This window comes from Clytia hemisphaerica, unplaced genomic scaffold, assembly GCF_902728285.1.
Source record: "Clytia hemisphaerica strain Z4C2 unplaced genomic scaffold, Clytia hemisphaerica genome assembly, whole genome shotgun sequence".
In the NCBI taxonomy this organism is placed as follows: Eukaryota; Metazoa; Cnidaria; class Hydrozoa; order Leptothecata; family Clytiidae; genus Clytia; species Clytia hemisphaerica.
In genome coordinates this window covers 349693-369005 of record NW_027103850.1, presented here as the reverse complement: position 1 = coordinate 369005, position 19313 = coordinate 349693, and the positions used below count along the sequence as shown (strand labels likewise).

At 36.3% G+C, this 19313-nt stretch overlaps 1 protein-coding gene across 1 annotated transcript; it reads left to right on the top strand.

Annotated features, from left to right (window-relative positions):
• The first annotated feature begins 370 nt into the window (after positions 1–370).
• LOC136807627 (uncharacterized) lies at positions 371–17300 on the top strand. The gene is made up of 5 exons (XM_067064221.1): positions 371–506; positions 2137–2199; positions 13800–13853; positions 14320–14379; positions 17140–17300. The coding sequence occupies exons 1-5, from the start codon at positions 467–469 to the stop codon at positions 17298–17300; spliced, it is 378 nt and encodes a 125-aa protein (XP_066920322.1). The 5' UTR covers positions 371–466.
• The last annotated feature ends 2013 nt before the right edge of the window (positions 17301–19313 follow it).

Below are 19313 nucleotides of genomic sequence, written 5' to 3'. Positions count from 1 at the left end.
TCACATTCTCCTAAACAACTATTCAAAGGACTGAGAATGACAACAAAATTGCGTGATTGTGTTTAAAAATAAAATGAATAGCATGTATTATTGGTGGAGGCCAATTTAATTGCAATCAAACTTATTGCACATAATGATTATCAAAGTTCAATTTAATGAAGGTAATTGGCAATCAATCGAACCTTTTAATCAAACAATATTCAAGCAATATTCAAACGCCATCAAACACAATAGGATGGCTGAATATTGAATAATATAATAGAATATTGCCCAGAGATGGCCTTTCCAAAGTCACTTGGAGAAGCTTGCATTAGATAGTTGCTAGTTGTATGAATTATATTTTTTGCTACCATTTTTCTTTTACAGTCAAAAATATTTCTGTCATAATTTGGTATACATTCCTGTGTTTAGGAATTTTATTTGGATTTGTGTTTGGAATTGCATCTTTATTCTAAATAAACAAATCATGGACGAATGGTTTGACGACTGGGATGTGAAAGTAGTAGGTATGACATATTTCATCAATTATTGACTTTATTTATTTTGCTTGCCATTTTTCAACCAGTGTTTCAATTCTAACATTATTTACCGTTAAAACAGGAAAACGGTAATTTAGAGCACTATGAATTTTGAGAAAAAGTGTTCCAAAAGTTTTTGAAATTGAAGATGAGCAATGAAAAATTACAAAATGACAATTTTGATTTAACGACTTCTTAATTAAGTTTCTGAAGCCAATCACTTTTGAAAATGTATGAAATATGCTGTGAAGATTTTAGAAGAACAGCTTAACTGAAATTGAAAATATTAAGCTTTAAGATTATTTTTGGACCTACCTCGGAGGTTCTATAAATTAACCCATGTCCGTTCGTCCGTCCGTCCGTTCGTCCGTCCGTCCGTTCGTCCGTCCGTCCGTCCGTCCGTCCGTCCGTCCGTCCGTCCGTCCGTCTGTTACCAGCTTTTCTCGAGATTGGCTCATTAGTTTTTTCTGATTTTTGGCACAAAGATGCAAAATGGCAATGCCCAAAATGTGACGGAGCCCGATTTTCGAAAAAAAAATTTAAAAACGCCGGAAAAACTTTTTTTCATTGGATTTTTTTCTTATAATTGGTTGTTTTTCATTCAAAAACATTTTAATAGCAATGCCCATCATCAAGCATGTTTCAATTTAAAAAAAAAATTTGATTTTTGAAGCTGGAACTATTCAAAAATTGCCGGAACAACCTATTTTCGCTGGAAAGACAGTATTTCTTGAATTTCTCGAGCTGTACTTTATATTTTTTTATAAAATTTTGCACACTGATGCAAAATGATAATACCTAAAATGTGACGGAGCCCAATTTTCGAAAAACATTTTTTTCCAGCCGAAAATGCCGGAAATATGCCGGAAAAACTGTTTTTTTGATATGTTCTCGAATTTTTTTACTGATTTTTTGCAGAAAGATGCGTATTCGCAATACTCAAAACATGACCGAGTTTCTTTTTTTGAGAAAAATTCTTTTTCGGCTGAAAATGCCGGAAATATGCCGGTAATCGCCGTTTTTGCAGATTTTCATTTGACTTTTTCCTTATTTCTTTGTTTTTTTTTCACACATTATTGATAACAATGCCCACCATTAAGCATGATTCAATTGTCAATAAAACTGATTTTTGCAACCGGAACTTTCTATTTCTATTTTCCCTACTCAACAATCAATGATAAAATTTAATGTGTTATGCATTTTCGCAAAACGCTATATTGTCTGACTGATTGTTTTCATTTTTCTCCTTATTGCTATCTAGCTTTCATCATCAGGGTCCATTCAGCATGTTGCTTGTTCTCTTACTGTATATTTTACAAAAAAAATTGAATTTGTCGTTTTTGGTGATTCAGCGAAAATTTTTATATATGATGTTGATTTTTTGTCATAAACTATTAAATCAAGATGGAAGGAAAGGAGTTCCAAGATTTTTTGCTGTTACTCGTATTTTGAGAATTTTTGGTTTTATCAATGCCGACCCTAGGGTCTCCAAAATACTGGTTGACCTTTATGCGATATATTTTACTCATCTATGACACTGCGGTTTGTGTCTAACATATATACATTTTTGTCTAAGGGAGAGTAAAATTATTCATATTATCAATTTTATTTATTTCAGAAAACAATGCTACCCAATCAAATCTGGAAAGCCAGTCAAACCAAGATAAGCTAAATCTAATTTGTAAGATTTCATAAGTCTTTACCCCTTTGACTATAGCTATCCATCAACTCCAATCAATAAGTTCATCGTTTACTTACATTTTTTATCTTAATTCCGCGCTTCTTGGATAAATTTTTGGGGCTTAGCTATATTTTCGATACATTTCTTTCATTTTCCTAAAAATTTGTAATTTAAAAGTTGTGACTAAGTCTTAAATTTGGAATGTTCACTCCATGAAATCTTTTGTTGTTCTGATGTGAAAATGAAAGTAATTTCTTAAATAGCAAATTCTAGAAAATGTATAATTTACAGAATGATAAATTCTAGGTCATAGGTAAAAGTTTATATATAAGAAAAATGTAGAAATTACTGACCAAAACAAAAAATTGGAAAAATACATATTTTGAATAAATTAACCTAATAAACAAAGTAGAATCCAAAATGGTGAACACTGAAAACAGAAAAACCATATGAATATTGAAAATACTACTTGAAATTTTATGATTGAAAGTAGACTAATTGGAATAAATGTCCTGAATAAATTTTTCTTGAAAATACATTATTTTAATAATTTTTATTTCATTTTTGAATTTTAACAAAGTCAATATTATAGCATAGTCGGGAACTTGACCAAAGCATATCAATTTTTATTTCAAAACATGTTTCGATATTTTATATCATCATTAGTAATTATTTAGTTCTAAAAATATGTAAAAATTGGTCATTAAATGTGCATTATTAAAAGAGATATCAGATAAATACAGAATAGACAATCATATAAAATCCACTTTTCAAAGTTTTTTGAATGTTGAGTACACCCCTTAAACGTTCATTCCAAAAATGAATTTTACTATTTAAAACATCAAATCACATTTAGGATTTGAAGAGTCATTTTAATTGCGAAATTTGGAAATCATTTCAATTTGATTAAATCCTTTGACAAATCTCATCAACTCCCAATATCAGAATCAAAGTCTTCTCATCTTGTATTCTCAGCACTATTCAACCACAACATCACGAACGGTATTATCACGACCAAGATTTACCGATTTGAAACGACCATATTGATAAGTTGAACGATGGTGGATGAAAGAATTGATATGAATCAAGTGATAGTGTAAAACCCACCCCAAAGTGTTGATGTACTAATCTATAAAATATAAACGTAAGATAATATAGAAACAACAGGAGTGTTAACAGTGGAATCCTGTTTGGTGAACAAAACAACGTCACCTGGTTGTAGATCACGATCGGTGTTAAACCATTTAGGTTGGTGCATCAATGATGGTACATGCAAGGTTGACCAACACTCAAACTAAGCGTTGAAGATCTTTGCATTGGTTGGATGATTTATCGGAATCATCTGATATTAACAAAGGTTCGGTTGGGCAGCGGTCATTGTTCCTCCCGAGAATGAGTCTGTTCGGAGTGACAAGGTCTGCAAATTCAAAATCACCATTGTTTTTTATTGCCAAAGGTAGATTGTTTATTGAGTTGGAGATAGATGCCGCGAGGGTTTCCCATTGCACCATGGAGAGTCTTTCAAGGTGGATAGATTCTCCAACGATTTTCAAGTTTAAAGATGAAACATAATCATTTTCTAATCTTTTGACTTAACTATGGAAGTTGTGCCCACCAACTGGGTAATGGTTGAACTCAATAGATGATTTTGTCTGAATCTTGGCCTTGATGTCTTGGAAGTTGAGTTGCATTGATTTACATCCCTTGAGAAGTTGACTCCCTTTATCAACAAGTAATTTCTTTGGGTAGCCAACTTCTCATGCCAAACGTGTGAATGCTTGCACAAAGGATGTTGTTGTGTAATCTTCCATCAGCTTGATCTTCACGACAGTTCTGGTTGCGTAACAGAAAACGATTAGCCAGATTTTGACTGTTGTTCGTTTGTGATGATTTGAGTAGGATGAAAATGGTCCAGCCAGCGTGGGCCCCATAGACACATCAAGTTGTTGTTTCATCAAGTATAAACATTTCGCACATAAAGATCGAATCTGTTTCACGAGATATCTTCCTTCAATGATGTATGCTACTTAAAGGATATATCTCCAAGTGGTGTTGACTCCGGTGGTGTTGACTCCGGTGATGATTCCAATGTATATCGTTTACAATGGCATATGCTAGCGGTGAATGTCGGTCAATGTTTGGTACATGAAAATGAAGTGTTCCTATGTCCTTCATGACATTTGTTTCTTTACCAAGAATCGTGACATTATCTGTTAGAAGAATTCGTCCTGTATAGTACAAGATTCCATCTTTCACTTCCGAGATTTTCTTTACCTTGTTCGTAGGTACAGAGGTGTTGACTTCCAATGTTGCCTTTCTGAAGAGGTAATCCCTTGCTTCCTATGAGTCATTTTCTTGTTGAATCTGTGTTTGAAGACGTTTCGGGCAAAGTGATGAGATATTGAGGTAAATTTTGATGAATTTTCTATTGATGACCAAGATACGTACAATAGAAGAAAATTTTCTGGAGTTTGGATCAACGAGATCAAAGCTTGTATCGTTTAGCGACTTCATCTGATATGATGATTGAAGATGATGAGAATGATTTTGCTTCTGGTTTGCATTCTTTATAAGCCAATTGACGTTCTTGAGCACTGAGTTGGATCTTGTAAAGTATTGAAAAGTTTTACAAAATGTTCTAAGTCTCAGTGCATCATGAAGATTCAGCAATAAGTTGCGTGAAAACAAACAGAATCAATAGACTGTATAAAATGAAAAGTTTTTGGATGAAAATGTGGTGATATAAAGAAAAATGATAGAAGAAATAGTCAACCCCCAGATTTACTATTGAAATTCCAGCTCCCCCCAAACATATCAGGTCCCCCAAATATTTAGCTGTATTTTAGCTCCAGTTTCCATTTGCACTTTTTTGGGTGTAACCCCCTCAAAAGAAATGTCAGGGAGGTTGCGCTATGCTTCATCAGATTCTTGGTTGGGTTGTTTTCTCTAAAACCTGCGATCTTGCGAAGATGAGTTATAATGAGTATGTTTTATCTTTGAGCTTGAAACGGACGTAAATTGCTGATATATATATATAGTCTAGAAGTATAAAACCTTCAACTACTCAAAATGGAAACAATAAAGACAAAAACCCACAAAACAAAAAGACAATACAAATACAACAAAAATCTAGAATGAACATTCACAGAAAATCAATCAGGTTGGAGTAGAAAAGGAAAATATGATGACATAGAAATCTTTCAATGTAAAACTAGTGATCTAAAATGACTTTAAGGAAGAAAGTAACTCAATATGAGTTAAGATGGAATGAAGTAACTCAATATGAGTCAAAAAATATATTTCAAGAAAACACATTATCTGTTCCTCAGTTTTCGACCTACACAGGATTTCGGCCTTTTACGAAAATATCCTCCTATATGATGGAAATAGGGTTGTGTAGGTAGGCCAAGCAGTGTTAATTAAACACCACCACAGATAAAAGATAGTAAAAAGATGTGTTTATTGAAAGTATAAAACGCGCGCAATAATATAAAATAAACTAAAACGTAAAAACCACGGAACCATCCGAAGAAACTAAAATTACAATGAGAAAAGAAGTATACTTTCTACTAGACAAAGTTGCCACACCTTTGACACGTTTCTGCCACAACGTTGAAGAAAGCATACTAGAAGAGAAGGAACTGGGATTGGATTGCCACTATCCAACCCTGTGGCTCTCACACACATTTTACAGTTCAAAGAATAAGATGGAAAGAGTGGGGAAAGAATGAGAATTTAAAAAAATCGGACTATAACCCGGTTCGAAGCCCCGTACACCGTGACCGCTCACCGGTATATATATAAATTTTACCAAAACACTATGACTAGTACTATAGGGGTGGGAAGCATCGAGAAATCCAGATCAGCTGATCTGGATTGCAAGATACTTCTCACCGATCATCATATCAGCAAGAACAATTACAAAAAATATATTAGAAAATCATTTTCTCAACATAGAGACCATCTGTTGTGAGGGAGTTTTGATCAGTTACTTGATCTAGCAAAGTTTTAAATGGTCTTCCACGTTTCGTATACTTATCATCGTTGAACATCAACAGTTTAATGGAACGCTCGTGGGTCATACGAATAACATGTTTAGCATATTCCAGCTGCTGTTTTCCAATGAAATTGGACAAATCTGATGTACCACATATTTCATGGAGTCTTTTGTTGGTTACCTGATAACGGAAATCGTTGTTAGACTCATTTACGAAACGAAAACCACCTCTAATCATTCGACGTAGGAATCGACGATATGTGACGTTTACTCGCTCAAGTTGGCTTGAATATAAATTCCAATTTTGGCATGAGTAGATTAAGCGACTACGTACATAACTATTTAAGAAGATGATACGAGTTTTCAAATGGACATTGAAATTTTGAAGAAGGTTGGTCATTTCTGCGAATTTGTTAGTCGCCTGTTGAATACGGTAATTAATCTCGATGTCACCGGTATTCGGTTCCTCAAAGTGAATGAAAGCTCCGAGATATTTGAACGTTTTGACGTTTTTGATATCAATGTTCCTCAATTTGATGATGGATTTGGGTAATCCTGTTCGGTACAGTTAAGTATCATAGATTCGGTTTTCAAAGCGTTTATTGATAGTCCAAATCGAGTAAACGTTTGATCTAGAAAGTTGATAGAGCTTTGCAAATCTAGTTGACTGATGAGAAAAAGGATGAGATCGTCCGCGTATCCGCACCACGGTAATGTTGATGTCCCCCAATTGCGTAAATTGTTCTCTCTCATAGATATTCTATTTGCTCTAGAGATACTTCTTGGATTCAAACGGTATGAATGTTTATAGAAGTTGATACTTTCTGCATTGGCTTCACTCATAAAGACACGCATGACAAAATCGATGTAGAGATTAAAGAGGAACGGGCTCTCTGGGCCTCCTTGGCGGACTCCTGTTGTAGTTTGAAAGGTATTTGATTCCTGGAAAGTGAGAGTTGTCTGTTTGTAGAGTTGTTCGAGTATGGTGAACAGTGGTGGTAGATTGTTATCGGGAAATCGCATTTTGATTGATTCGAATAACCAATGTCTCGGAATGTGATCAAATGCTGCAGATAAATCTACAAACAGTAGGAAGAGGGGCTGCTTCTTTCGGTTAGTGATTTGCTGTACACGTTTCAGTTCAAAAATGCCGTCCGTCGTCCCTCTATCTTTCCTGAAACCGTTTTGCTCATCACTAAGTTGAGCTTCATACCACGGTTGCAGGCGATTTAAGATAATGTTAGTCACAAGTTTGCATATTGTTGACCCTATGCTGATCCCTCTATATTTTGAAGGGTCTTGTTTGGAACCTTTATTTTTCCAAAGAGTTTTAAGGCGCGAGTTGCTCCATGCTTCTGGGATATCATTATTCATCCATAGGTTTGTTGTAATATGGTGGATTATTTGTGATAAGACGGGATCATCGCATAGTTTTAGAAGTTCAGGATCTATGTCATTATTAGCCTTATTGTTTTTTAAGCTGGCGATTTGTTTTTGGATTTCTTCAATAGTGGGTGGGCTGTCTTCAATATCTGTGTTTGCTGATATTTGACGAAGTTCTTGAATAAAACGAGGGAGATTATCATGATCATTGCGCAATTCGTTTGGCATTGTTTCATCTGGTCGTTGCGGGGGGTTAAAATGAGATTTGCCAAATATTCACTGACATCGCCAAAGTCAAGGGTTCGATGTTGAGGTTCGATGTTAACCGCCTCTTCTGGTACAATAGCGCGTTTATATTCGATGGTCTTTCATCATTTCGAAGTTTGATACCCACATGTTGCGGAGGTTGTCAGGTAAGGTATCATCCCAGTCAAATTTGCATATTCATGCCTGAGATGTCGTATAGTTTGAATGGGCATTGTCGACGTGTTAGATTGGCTGGGATGTCGGAGATTGAAGTTGGTTTTCGACCACGATACCTATTTGCAAAATTCAGATCCTTAACATCAATTGATAGGGTGTCTTCTTTTGGATACCACTTGAGTCCAGCAACTGATACGGAATGACTTTCCTTAGAAAGCTTTTCGATTAGATCTTGGCAAGAGAATGTGAAACCTTTGAGTGTAAAGCCACCGTTGCTTACAACAGTTTCGAGTCGATCTACAGTGTTGATGACCTTGGGAAGGGTCTGATCACCTGATGAGCAATCATCCACATAAATGTCCTCTGATACGATTCTTTAGATGTCAGAGTGCTTTTGAATTGATTAGCTGTTTCCCGTAAGCATTGTTCTACCTGCTCGCCTGATGATTTGACACCGTAGATTAAAGTTTTGATAACTTTTTGTTCTGGTGGTTTGGTAGAATCAATTGTTTCGTTCCAGAGATATCGTTGCAGAACCCAGTTTGATTTGTCGAGCTTGACTGAGTTTTGCACGTCTGTGTGGAATCTGAATCTGTTCCTCCTCCACCGAAGGAAGACGTTGAAAAGCTTGTTCAAGTTATTTTTCCCATTAGCGATAATGTCATGTAGGGAAAAACTTCTTGGTTTGCATCGAAGCATCAAAAACAACACGACAAGGTGTTGACAGAGTTTTCTTTCCAAACTGCTCTCCATGGGATGAAGTTCTCGATATTAGATTGATGAAGAAAATCTTGGTCTGCTTGAGAAAGGTTTTTACAAAATCAACATACCCTTATAATTGGAATTTCTCTTCAGACTTGATGATGTCAGCTTTGTCATCAGGGTTTTTCTCCAGACCTTTGAGTTGTTGATTGAAGACTTGAAGAGCGATGCTACGATTTGGTTGAAGACGATCTGTGCTGGCGATGGGAGGAAGAGTTGCTGTTGAGCTTCTTTCCTTGATGTTGACTGTGACAGAGTTGTTGGTGATCTCTTGCTTTGCGTCCTCTTTGATGCTACATATGTCGTTGGGTGATTCATTGCAGGTTGAACAATCTCTGCATTTGGTCATCGATAAGTGATTGAGCTTCCGGCTTCCTCAACAGCGTTGAAGAAGTGCATTGGATTTGTTGGATCGTCTTGGACGTTGTATCCTAGTAGACGAACATAAGGATTGACGTGGTATCCAAAGGAGTAGCTTTTGAGTTGATTCGTGACGAAATTGGTTATGTGGTTCTCCAATCAAACCAAAGGAACTATCGTTGATTTCGAATGATGACTCATAGATGGTGAGACCTGATAGCATCTGGAAAATGGGCTTTGGAAAATGACGTAGATATTTGATACCAATGATGAAGTCGACATCACCACTGACCACTGTTATCTGGAACCGTTGGAAGTGCTGATGCATTAACTCCATTTGTAATGAAAGCTGTCTTGATGTCGTTGAAAACTTCCCCATTGAGTGGATACATAATATTTCAAAATTTTGACTTAAAAGTGTCTAATAATTTTAGAGAGTGTCACATTCTAATTTCGATATTCTTATTACACAGGCTCTCAACTTTGGCAAGCTATTTTTTCAAGTCATAAAAAAAAGTTATTTGAGTGACAAAAGGGATTCAAAAGTATACACGCAGTTGAAATTCTACATTTCAGAGTTGAAAAATGTTGATAAAATATATTGCAAACTTGTGAAAAAATTTGAAAATAATTTCTTTGTGCATTAGGAGTAATGTTGAAGTATCGATCCTTTTACCTAAATAATTCAATGAAATAAAATCATGACGGAATATTGTCGGACTTTTCATACCAATTTTGAAATACAGGCGGCAACGAAGCTCGCTTCAAAGAGACAATAAAAGATAGATGTCCAGTCGTTTATATGTTCATGGTCCAAAAAATTTACGTGACTCCTTAAAATTCGACATTAAATTTTTACGAAGAAGAAGCTTAAACTTGTTTTAAGCTTACAAAAACCTAAAGAACATTTTAACCGATAGCGCTTGATCTAAATTTGTTTTTTTTATTATCTTGATCCAGAGGCTTTTTTCTTTCGATAATTTAATTTAGTAGGATTGTACCGCAGATTGTTTTCCTCGGTTTTACAGTACTCCACGTAAACACAAAATTTTAGAAGTTTGCTAGGATTAGATCTTGCGATTTTGGGGCTTCCTAATAATTTGTCTGAATTTAATTTCGCGAATCACAATATTTTGAATATTTTGAAAATTAGTCAAGACAAATAAATGGGAAATCTCTCTTGAAAAGAAAGAAAGTTTCCCATAATACAATTACGCTATCGAGAGTATGCAAATTTAGTAGGATTGTCAGCAATTTTTTGTGGGGGAAATTCAATCCCTCCAAAATTTTATCCCATTAAAGAAGACGAGTCCTACCCAGCATCTGACCATCCCGCCGATTTTTTAATGGCTTATCTCGCAAAAGAAAAATAATCAACTAAAAAAATCGAAAGCTTAGGGTGTTTATTAAAAGCAGTCAGAGTATTTTTATGTTTTTTCGGCTACCCTCGTCAATTTTTTGGACCCACGAGATACCCACGTATTTTTTTTTTGGACCCACGAGATACCCACGTAATTTTTTTTGCACCCACGAAATACCCACGTAATTTTTTTTTTGGACCAACGTAATATTTTTCTGGACCCACAAAATACCCACGTAAATTTCTTTTGGACCCACGTAATTTTTTGGACCCACGAGATACTCACGTAAATTTCTTTTGGACCCACGAAGGCACGAGACCCACGTAGGCACGTGACCCACGTAACCCACGAGGGCACGAGCCACTTAACTCACGAGACCCACGAGGGCACGCAAGCCCGGGGGGTACTTAGGCAAATGGAGTGTACGGTATGTGCCGCCCTTAAGGGTACCTTTTTTGGACCTCCAAAGTCCTGCTAAGGGTCGGAAAAATCAGAAAATCAAATTTCAGTCCCACTAAGGGTCGGAAAAATAGGAAAACTTCAACTTTTTACCCCCTGAAAGATCGAAATTTGGTCAAATTCGGTCAAATTTGGTCAAATTTGTCCCGCTAAGGGTCGTAAAATTCCCAAAATTTTCCTTTGTTTTCTCCTTTTTAGTCCCGGTAAGGGTCCAAAGCTCGAAAGTCGGGCGGCCGTCAGCTCGCAACCCTAGTACCCCCCCCCCCGGGAACGCAAGGCACGCAAATAATCACACGGAAATCAATCATTTGTTTCCATTTCCTTTTCCCAGTTTCTAGAAATTGGCACGAAAGGTGCAGTCATCTCATCTCCCAGGTTGCTGATAATTTGAGAGAAAGTGTTAACATAAAAAAGTTCATTTTCGATATTGTGTTTTGAAGAAGAACAGCATACCTTTTAGTAGTTGTAACCAGCAAATCTGCTCCACATATTGGATTCAGCCTTCATGCACACCGGCCCCCCTTAATGCTGTTGGAATAGGGAAGAAGTGTTCACGTCCTGGTAAGTCTGCAGCAATCTGCCATTTTCCTCTCCAAGTTGCGTCATCCATCATTTTCTGTGGTTTCTTTATGGAGTCCTTCTGGTTTGACCTGATGAATGCGATAGTCGACTTGATTGCCGGTTTCCGTGGTCTCTCTCCTTGATATGCCCAACTGCCTGGAAAAGACCTCAAATATGATCTTCAGGACCTCATTATGTCTCCAGGTATAGCGTTCGAGTGTAAGGGAGCAATTTGAGAGGATGTGTTTAAGGGTTCCAACTCTCCCATCTCTTACAAGATTCCTCGGGGATGGTAACACGTCATAGGTAGATCGGAGGAGGAAGCTAAGACGGGATGTACTCAATTGCAATATTTCCTGACATCCTATTTCTCTCTACGACAAGTTCTTGCCATTTCAACATTTGGCCCTGTTGTGCGCAATGGACTAGGTGGGTTTCCCTGCTTTCTGCTTCCCTTTGTTTAACCACCTTGCTTGCAGCTTCGCGGCGCTCCCTTTTATTCCTGGTACTAAAGGGTTTAAAGGGGTTGTTTCCAAGCCCTGCTCGGCCACATTGCACTGCTCCGACTATATTCCGATGCTTAAGCGAGGAGAATATATCCACCTCGTCATCTGCCTTCCACTTCCTGACTGTTCTTACAGTTGGGGGATCGGTTTTAATCTCTGGATCTCTGGATTCTCTGAGCACAAAGGCTGTTCTAACTTTTCCAGTTTTATAAACTTCAGTGATTGCAGTCAAAGGCATTCAGAACGACCCCTCTTTCCGATACAGAGCCGAACTGTTGATTACTTTTGGTAGACCAAGCCACTTTCGAATAAAAAAAATCAGGGAGTTTATGATTTTTATTGAGTCTTTCAGTATTTGGAGAAATCCATGAGTTCGTAAAGTTTGTGTTGTAAAAATACCTCCTTATCACCGAAGATTTTTTTCAGGCGATCCCATATGTATTTGATGTTGTCAAGACTTTTAACAACAACTAAGGCTTGTTTATCGGGGTAATTGTTACTTCAAGAAACTCTGACTGAAGCGACCTGGGTACGGAATCAGAGTGAAGTTTATGGAACTCATCAATGAAAGTATAAATGTCAATCTTGGAATCATGCCCGTTGAGTTGTGGCAGTATGATGTTGAGTCGGCTCTTCTTGAAGGATTCAAGCTTGTCAAGTTCTCTAAGCTTGACTTCATCATTAATCTTGATGTGGTATGCTGCTCTCGATTTGATAAATGCTTCATACTTTGTCTTCAAACTGTTGTATTTCTCCATATCTGGACGAAGGCCGAGTAGTTCACGAAGTTTTGATGATATTTCCTTCAGCTCTTTGGATTGCTCCTCAATGTGTGATTTACGCTGCTTGAGTTCTTCATTACTGAGGAAGGTTGCAATACAAGTGCAGCTTCGGTTGAGAAAAGTGATTGAGTGATCAATTTCGTCAATTAAAAGACCAGCTTGGTTGGTTGAGATTTGAGTAGTCTAGAACTAGACTACTAATTTAAACTTTATACTAAAATGCTACTAGAATTATTTCAGACTAAAAATTTATTGTTTCGCTTGAACTGTTTGAACGGTTCACTTGCTTGCTTTTTCTCTATGCAAAGAAGCTTTGTCAAGCTACTTGTCCAGACCATTATGAAAATTCTCTGCGTCTTTTTTTGGCTTTGTGGCAGAGTTAGTGGTCTGGGGCGTTTTTCAATTTTTTCGATTTTAGGAAGGGCGTTTATTCGAGGGGGCGTTTAAAAGAAGGGTCGTTTATTTGAAGTAACACTGTAGTTTAAAGAATAGAAATAACGTAATAGCATCATTCGAAGTAACACGGTAGTTTAAAGAATAGAAATAACGTAATAGCATCGACATAAAAAACAAGTGTTTCCTGTTTTAAGGGCATGTTTTAGGTTCTTTAACACTTTTAACAAAGATTTGCCTTTTTAAATTGCTTTTTAATCAAATCCCTTAAGAGTAATTTTAAAAGAATTTAATTGCAAAAATAACGTTATGAACTTTATAAAGACGTTAATAATATGTTGCATCACCTTCCTTTATAAAAAGTGCTAAGTTTTAATGGTAGTTGAAAAATGTTGTGCGTGCGTGCGTGCGTGCGTGCGTGTCAAATACTTTGTCCAAGCTTGTAGCCAGAATCTTTTTGATTTTTTTGTAGTTTCAAAATTCTTTTTAAGGGTTACATAAGGAACGAAACAACAAAATAATCCCACTAAAAATACTGTAAGATTTTATTATACTCTATATGTCTCTGTCTATTTCTATTGTTTACCTTCAATAGCCATAATTTTCGTTACAGGGAATAATGCCGATCGGTGCACTTGTATTTCTTCATCGTGTTTGACACATAACAGTGAGATATTTTTCTAATTTATATTTACTAATCCCTTGTGGCATAGGGTGCTTTTGCGAACAGTTACTGTTGAAATAAATTTAGGTTTCGACTTAGACCACAAAAAACTTGCGTCAACCCTTTGGACTCTGCATCATTGCTATTTACGAATCAACCAAACCTTTTAACAGAACCAATACACATTTTCGGGATCTCTGCCAAAACAACCGCGCTAAAATTGATCGCACCTGGTATTTCACTTAATTTGATGGCAATTCATTCGTTGCTGAGGTTCTTTTGGCATCAATATTTTGGCTGTTTTGTATGGCTTGCTTGAAATATGCCACTTGGGACATGTTTACCTCTGTAAGAGGGATGCGCGGCAACATCGCTAGGAGGTGATTTTTTTTGATAATGCCGTTTGTCTCTTTTCATTTCTTCTGAAAAAGCTTCAAATACTTTGACAATTTAACCATTTCTTTCTCAGATAAAACAAGTCAAAGCACACAAGTTAATCTAGAAGACAACCAAGCTCGATGTTCATCTTGTAAGTGATTCTGAAAAATTTCTCATTTAGGCGAAAATAAAAAAATGTAGTGTTTCTGGAAAACCGGCCGGTTGAAAAAATGTAATTTTCTGACCGACTTTGTTAAAAGTTGATACCTTAGTATTCAGGGCTTGCTTCATACTTTTTGTACATAAAGGTTATCTTTAAAGTTCTATTTCAATGATCTAAAGTTATAAAAAATAGCAAAAAACTACCACCACTCCGGCCGGCCACATGAGAGCTTTTTTCCTTCACCCGCATTCCTGAAACACTACATCTTTTTATTTTTGCCTTATTATTAAGTTCTTACTATTATTATCCGAGTTAGAGGGCCTCTATATCAATATAAACAAAATGGCGCAATCGATTTATGATTGTGCAGATCAAAGTGACGTCATAGGAATTATGACATGATTAATGAAGTGTATAAGCCCAAAGGGCTAAAAGAGAATCTTTAACCGTTCACAGGCAAGAAAAAGTGAAGCCTTTAAATATGCGCCATATTCTTGACGACGGATCGAATCTAGCGATTACTTTGCTTTCGAGTGATATATATTTTTTTACGAAGTTTATCGGTAAATTTTAGTTTCAATCTGGCATTTGTGCAAAAATTAGGTGGGCCGTGCAACTCTGGTAGGATTTGTTGGCTTTAAATCCTACCAAGGAGATTCGCTTCTAGCCCTTCGGGTTTATACTTCATTGGTATAGACCGACTTTGACGTCATTTTTTTGTAATGCAATATTTGTATCAATCTTTTCAAGTAAAAACGCAGGCAAAGGAAACATTTTTTCACTTTATAGTCTTCCATTTTAAAAAGGTGCTGTTAATTAGCTTATACTAGACGTCGCCACTTTTTCTTACGCAGCAACGTCTATTCCACTTTTTCGAATATTTTGAGCCCAGGTTTTCGGGCTCCAAACATTCGATTTTTTTACATCACTTTAAACTTTCGAAGCTCCTGCCTGCAGTAGCGAAAATATTGAATTTGCGTCAAAGCACTTGAAAGGGTTCAATTTTTCAAAAATTATCAAAGTGGAAGGCCAGTCTCCACATTCGCGCTCTTCGATCGCACTTTTTAGAGCAAAGCCTCTATGCTATTGGTCAAATGAAAAATGAAGCAACTTCATTGGCGCGATCTGACGTAACGGTTAAAAAGGTTTTATGACGTAATCTTTTTTCCAAACAAAAAGGATTAAAGCCAAAAGGTGCAATCGCAGCGCGTACAAGTGGAGACCGGCCTTAAGAAACGAGATGAAAAATCCCGGTTTTTTATTGAGGTGCTCGCTAGCTGCTAATTTGCTCGATCAAAAACTAACAAACAACTAAAATGCCGCGAAACCAGGAGACAAGAACATGGTCTTACTTGAACAAATTGCTAGCACCGGCCTATGGTCTACTAGAGATTATGATACATTATTTTGATTCGACCAGGGATGGAGGTCCTATAAATTAACCTCTGTCCGTCCGTTCGTCCGTTCGTTAACAACTTTTCTCAGGATTGAATCATAGGAATCATTTGATTTTTGGTTCCGGCCGAAAACGCCGCAAATATACGGAAAAACTTTTTTTTTTTTGGCATTTTCTCGAGATTTTATCATTAGTTTTTTCCGATTTTTTGCTCAAAGGTGCGTATTAAAAATGTCCAAAACATGGTCTAGCCCGAATTTTAAGAAAACTTTTTTTCCGGCCGAAAATGCCGGAAATATTCCGGAAATCGACGTTTTTCTGGATTTACATTATACTATTTCCTTATAATTGGTTGTTTTTTCATTCAGAAACATTACTAATAGCAATGCCCACCATCAAGCATGTTTCAATTTTCAAAAATATTGATTTTTGAAGCCGGAACTGTTAAAAAATCGCCGGAACAACCTATTTTCGCCGGAAAGACAGTATTTCTTGAATTTCTCGTGCTGTACTTTATATTTTTTTATGAAATTTTGCTCACTGATGCAAGATGACAATACCTAAAATGTGACGAAGCCCGATTTTCGAAAAACATTTTTTTCCGGCTGAAAATGCCGGAAATATGCCCGAAAAACCAGTTTTTTGACATTTTCTCGAATTTTCATCCTTTGTTTTTTCTGATTGCAGAAAAATGTGTGGTAGCAATGCTCAAAATGTGGCTGATTCGGATTTCTGAGAAAAATTTTTTCCGGCCTAAACGCTATATTTTCTGACTGACTGTTTTCATTTTTCTCTCTATTGCTATCTAACTTTCATCATCAGGTAGATCCATTCAGCATCTAGCTTGTTACTTATGAGTTTTGAACATGTAAAAGGCCGCTTTATTTAATTTTCATTTTCATTTTGTATTCGTCGGTGATTTATCAGCCTAACCTCGTTGATTTTTTCATAACAATAACTTCATGAAAATTAAATATAGACCATTTCTAATCTAATATAGAGTACAGTACCATAACCTCAAATATGTTCATGCCCGTCGGCCCCAACCATGATGGGGCCTCCTTAGTCACTATCATTTAGCCCCCTCACTTTCAAAACCGATTCGCTGGCCCTGTTCTTGTTAAATTAGCCTTCAGGTAGGTCCATTCAGCATATAGCTAGCTTTACTTTAGTGTTTTATACATACTATCTGTGGGTTTTCCGCAAACAATGCCGTGATTACAACTTTGTGTGACGTCAAAACGATGCTACGTCACAATTTTAATTTTCTTCTCTAAACTACAAACAAATTCTACCAAAAAACGACGAAAAGAAAAACACCAAATCTTTAATGTTATTCTCTACAATTTTAGACGACCCATGGGACAACGAGCTGGCAAGAAAGTTTTTAAAACTCCCAACGAAAGAAAAAAGAAAAATGCTTAATGGAAAGGTTGTGCCACTTGGATTTGTCCCAATATACATCTCTTCTCCTTGTAAGTTTTGTTTTTACTTTACATCTGCCGTGATCTGACAAAAGAAATTAACCGACAATTTTTTTTTTAAATTGATATTTTTGCAAAAATGTCTTACGATCCAGCCATAGCTTGCCAGTAGTTGATTTCCAGTAAAAGACTACTTTTTATCAATTTCTTTCTTTTAGACAAAAGTTTCATTTTATTTTCTGAGAAACGAAAGTATATAAATAACTCACATATAATAAAGAGTTGACACAATATCTTTGTTTCAAACTCAGAGTTTCATGGTGCACAGGCACCAATCTTCAGTGAAATGAGATAACGTTAGAAAATAAAATATAATATGTTGTCTTCAAAAAATATTTATGACGTCACATTTGAACGTCATCAGGTGGTTCAAAGATATCAAGCTGAAATTTTCGTCTGTGTCTACATTTGGCAATAATTTCTGATCTCTTATTCAGTAAGTTCTTGCCAGGATAGTTCGCGATCTCGAATTTCTCGGCAAGACACAAACTGCATCGTTTGGTATCTGGAGTGAATGCTTTGGATTTGCGAATGGTTCGCCAGGATACGGTTGGTTCGCCGTTTAGGTCTTTGATACGCCATACTTCAGCGGATAAAGCTGTGTTGTTGCGGTATCTTTCTACAGTGTGTTCCGCAAAAAAGTATACTCAAATAAATAAAGTCAACTTTTGAAATAAATGATGATCTGTTTTGAATGATTTTTAAAACTACTGAAAGCGCAGCTATTCAGCTTTCTACTGTACAAATTTCATTTCGAACAATTCTTCTTTAGTGAGATATGACGCTTTTTACTGCACCCTGTTGGAGTTTAAAAAAAGTCGAGATGCATCATTTTTACTACCAGAGTTAATTAATTTTTGATTGACAGGTCTGTTTTTTTTGTCAATTTGATGAAACTCTGCATTTTGAAAGATTGACCTATGCAGCTTGGAAATTAATTATCTCATTAACAAAAGTCTTTTCCGAAGGAATTCTTTCAGCAGTGGAAAGAAGAATGATTTCTTTTCTTTGCATTAAAAATTTAGATTTTTTTTATCATTCTTCCAATTTGAAATTAACGTTATTTTTTACTGAAGTAATTATGAAAAAATTTACTTGATCTCCGATGTTTTAAATCTACACCTTTGCTTACTTATGACTTGATATCTCTTGAATCGAAAATTCTTTTGCAATGAATTTTTGACCACAAAAAGCTTGATGGTTATGCTTTTAACTGGTTTAAAAATTAAGCTTAATATATAGATAGTTTTTTTCAGAGCTACGCTTTACTTTTTGAGTATACTTTTTTGCGGAGCACACTGTAGGTTAAAGTTTGACTTGTGGTTGGTGAATCTTTTTTTAAACGTACTTTCACAAAGTCCAATGTATTTCCTCTCTCCGTAGTTTAGTAAATCGCTGGTGACTGTTGCTTCGTAAACGATACTTTTTACCAGGCAGTTCTGCTGCATGGGACATAGCTGTCTCTGTGTACAGTTACAGGTCTGGTTTTCGTTTGTGTTTTCGTTGGTAGACAAAACTTTTTTGTTATGCATGTTGATTATCGATTTCATATTTGGCATACAACTGTAGCTGACCTTTATTATACTGTTCTTGTTAAAGATTCTGTTGAATTTGTGACCTCTGGGGAAGTGCTTTTTGACAAGATTCAGGAATTGTCGACCGATATCTGTTGCAACGTTGTTATTGAACGGTGGATTGAACCATATGATGTTTCTTTTTCTGTTTTTACGTCGACGATTGTTGTTTTGTTTAGGCGTGTACTCGAATTTATGGTTGTGCCCGGATCGTTTCAGGGCGTCTTCGTAATACGGGACGGTTGCGTTGAATATATCTTCGTTTGAAGATAAATTTGATAGCCTGTTCTGGATAGACAGTGGAATCTGTTTGAGGATGACTGGTGGATGATTTGAGTGTACATGTACGTAACTCAGCTCGTTGTTTGGTTTGTGGTACGGTCGGTAGCAGCCGCTGTTTAAATCAAGCGTTACATCCAGATAGTCTACCGTTTTCATGTTGCATTGGATGACTATTTCGAGATCATA

What these genes read in the sequence shown, in the direction of transcription:
- LOC136807627 (XM_067064221.1), top strand. Translation starts at nt 467, where the DNA reads ATGGACGAATGGTTTGACGACTGGGATGTGAAAGTAGTAG. An exon ending in CTGGGATGTGAAAGTAGTAG is followed by an intron (nt 507 to 2,136) that starts GTATGACATATT and finishes TATTTATTTCAG; the next exon opens with AAAACAATGCTACCCAATCA. An exon ending in AGATAAGCTAAATCTAATTT is followed by an intron (nt 2,200 to 13,799) that starts GTAAGATTTCAT and finishes TTTTCGTTACAG; the next exon opens with GGAATAATGCCGATCGGTGC.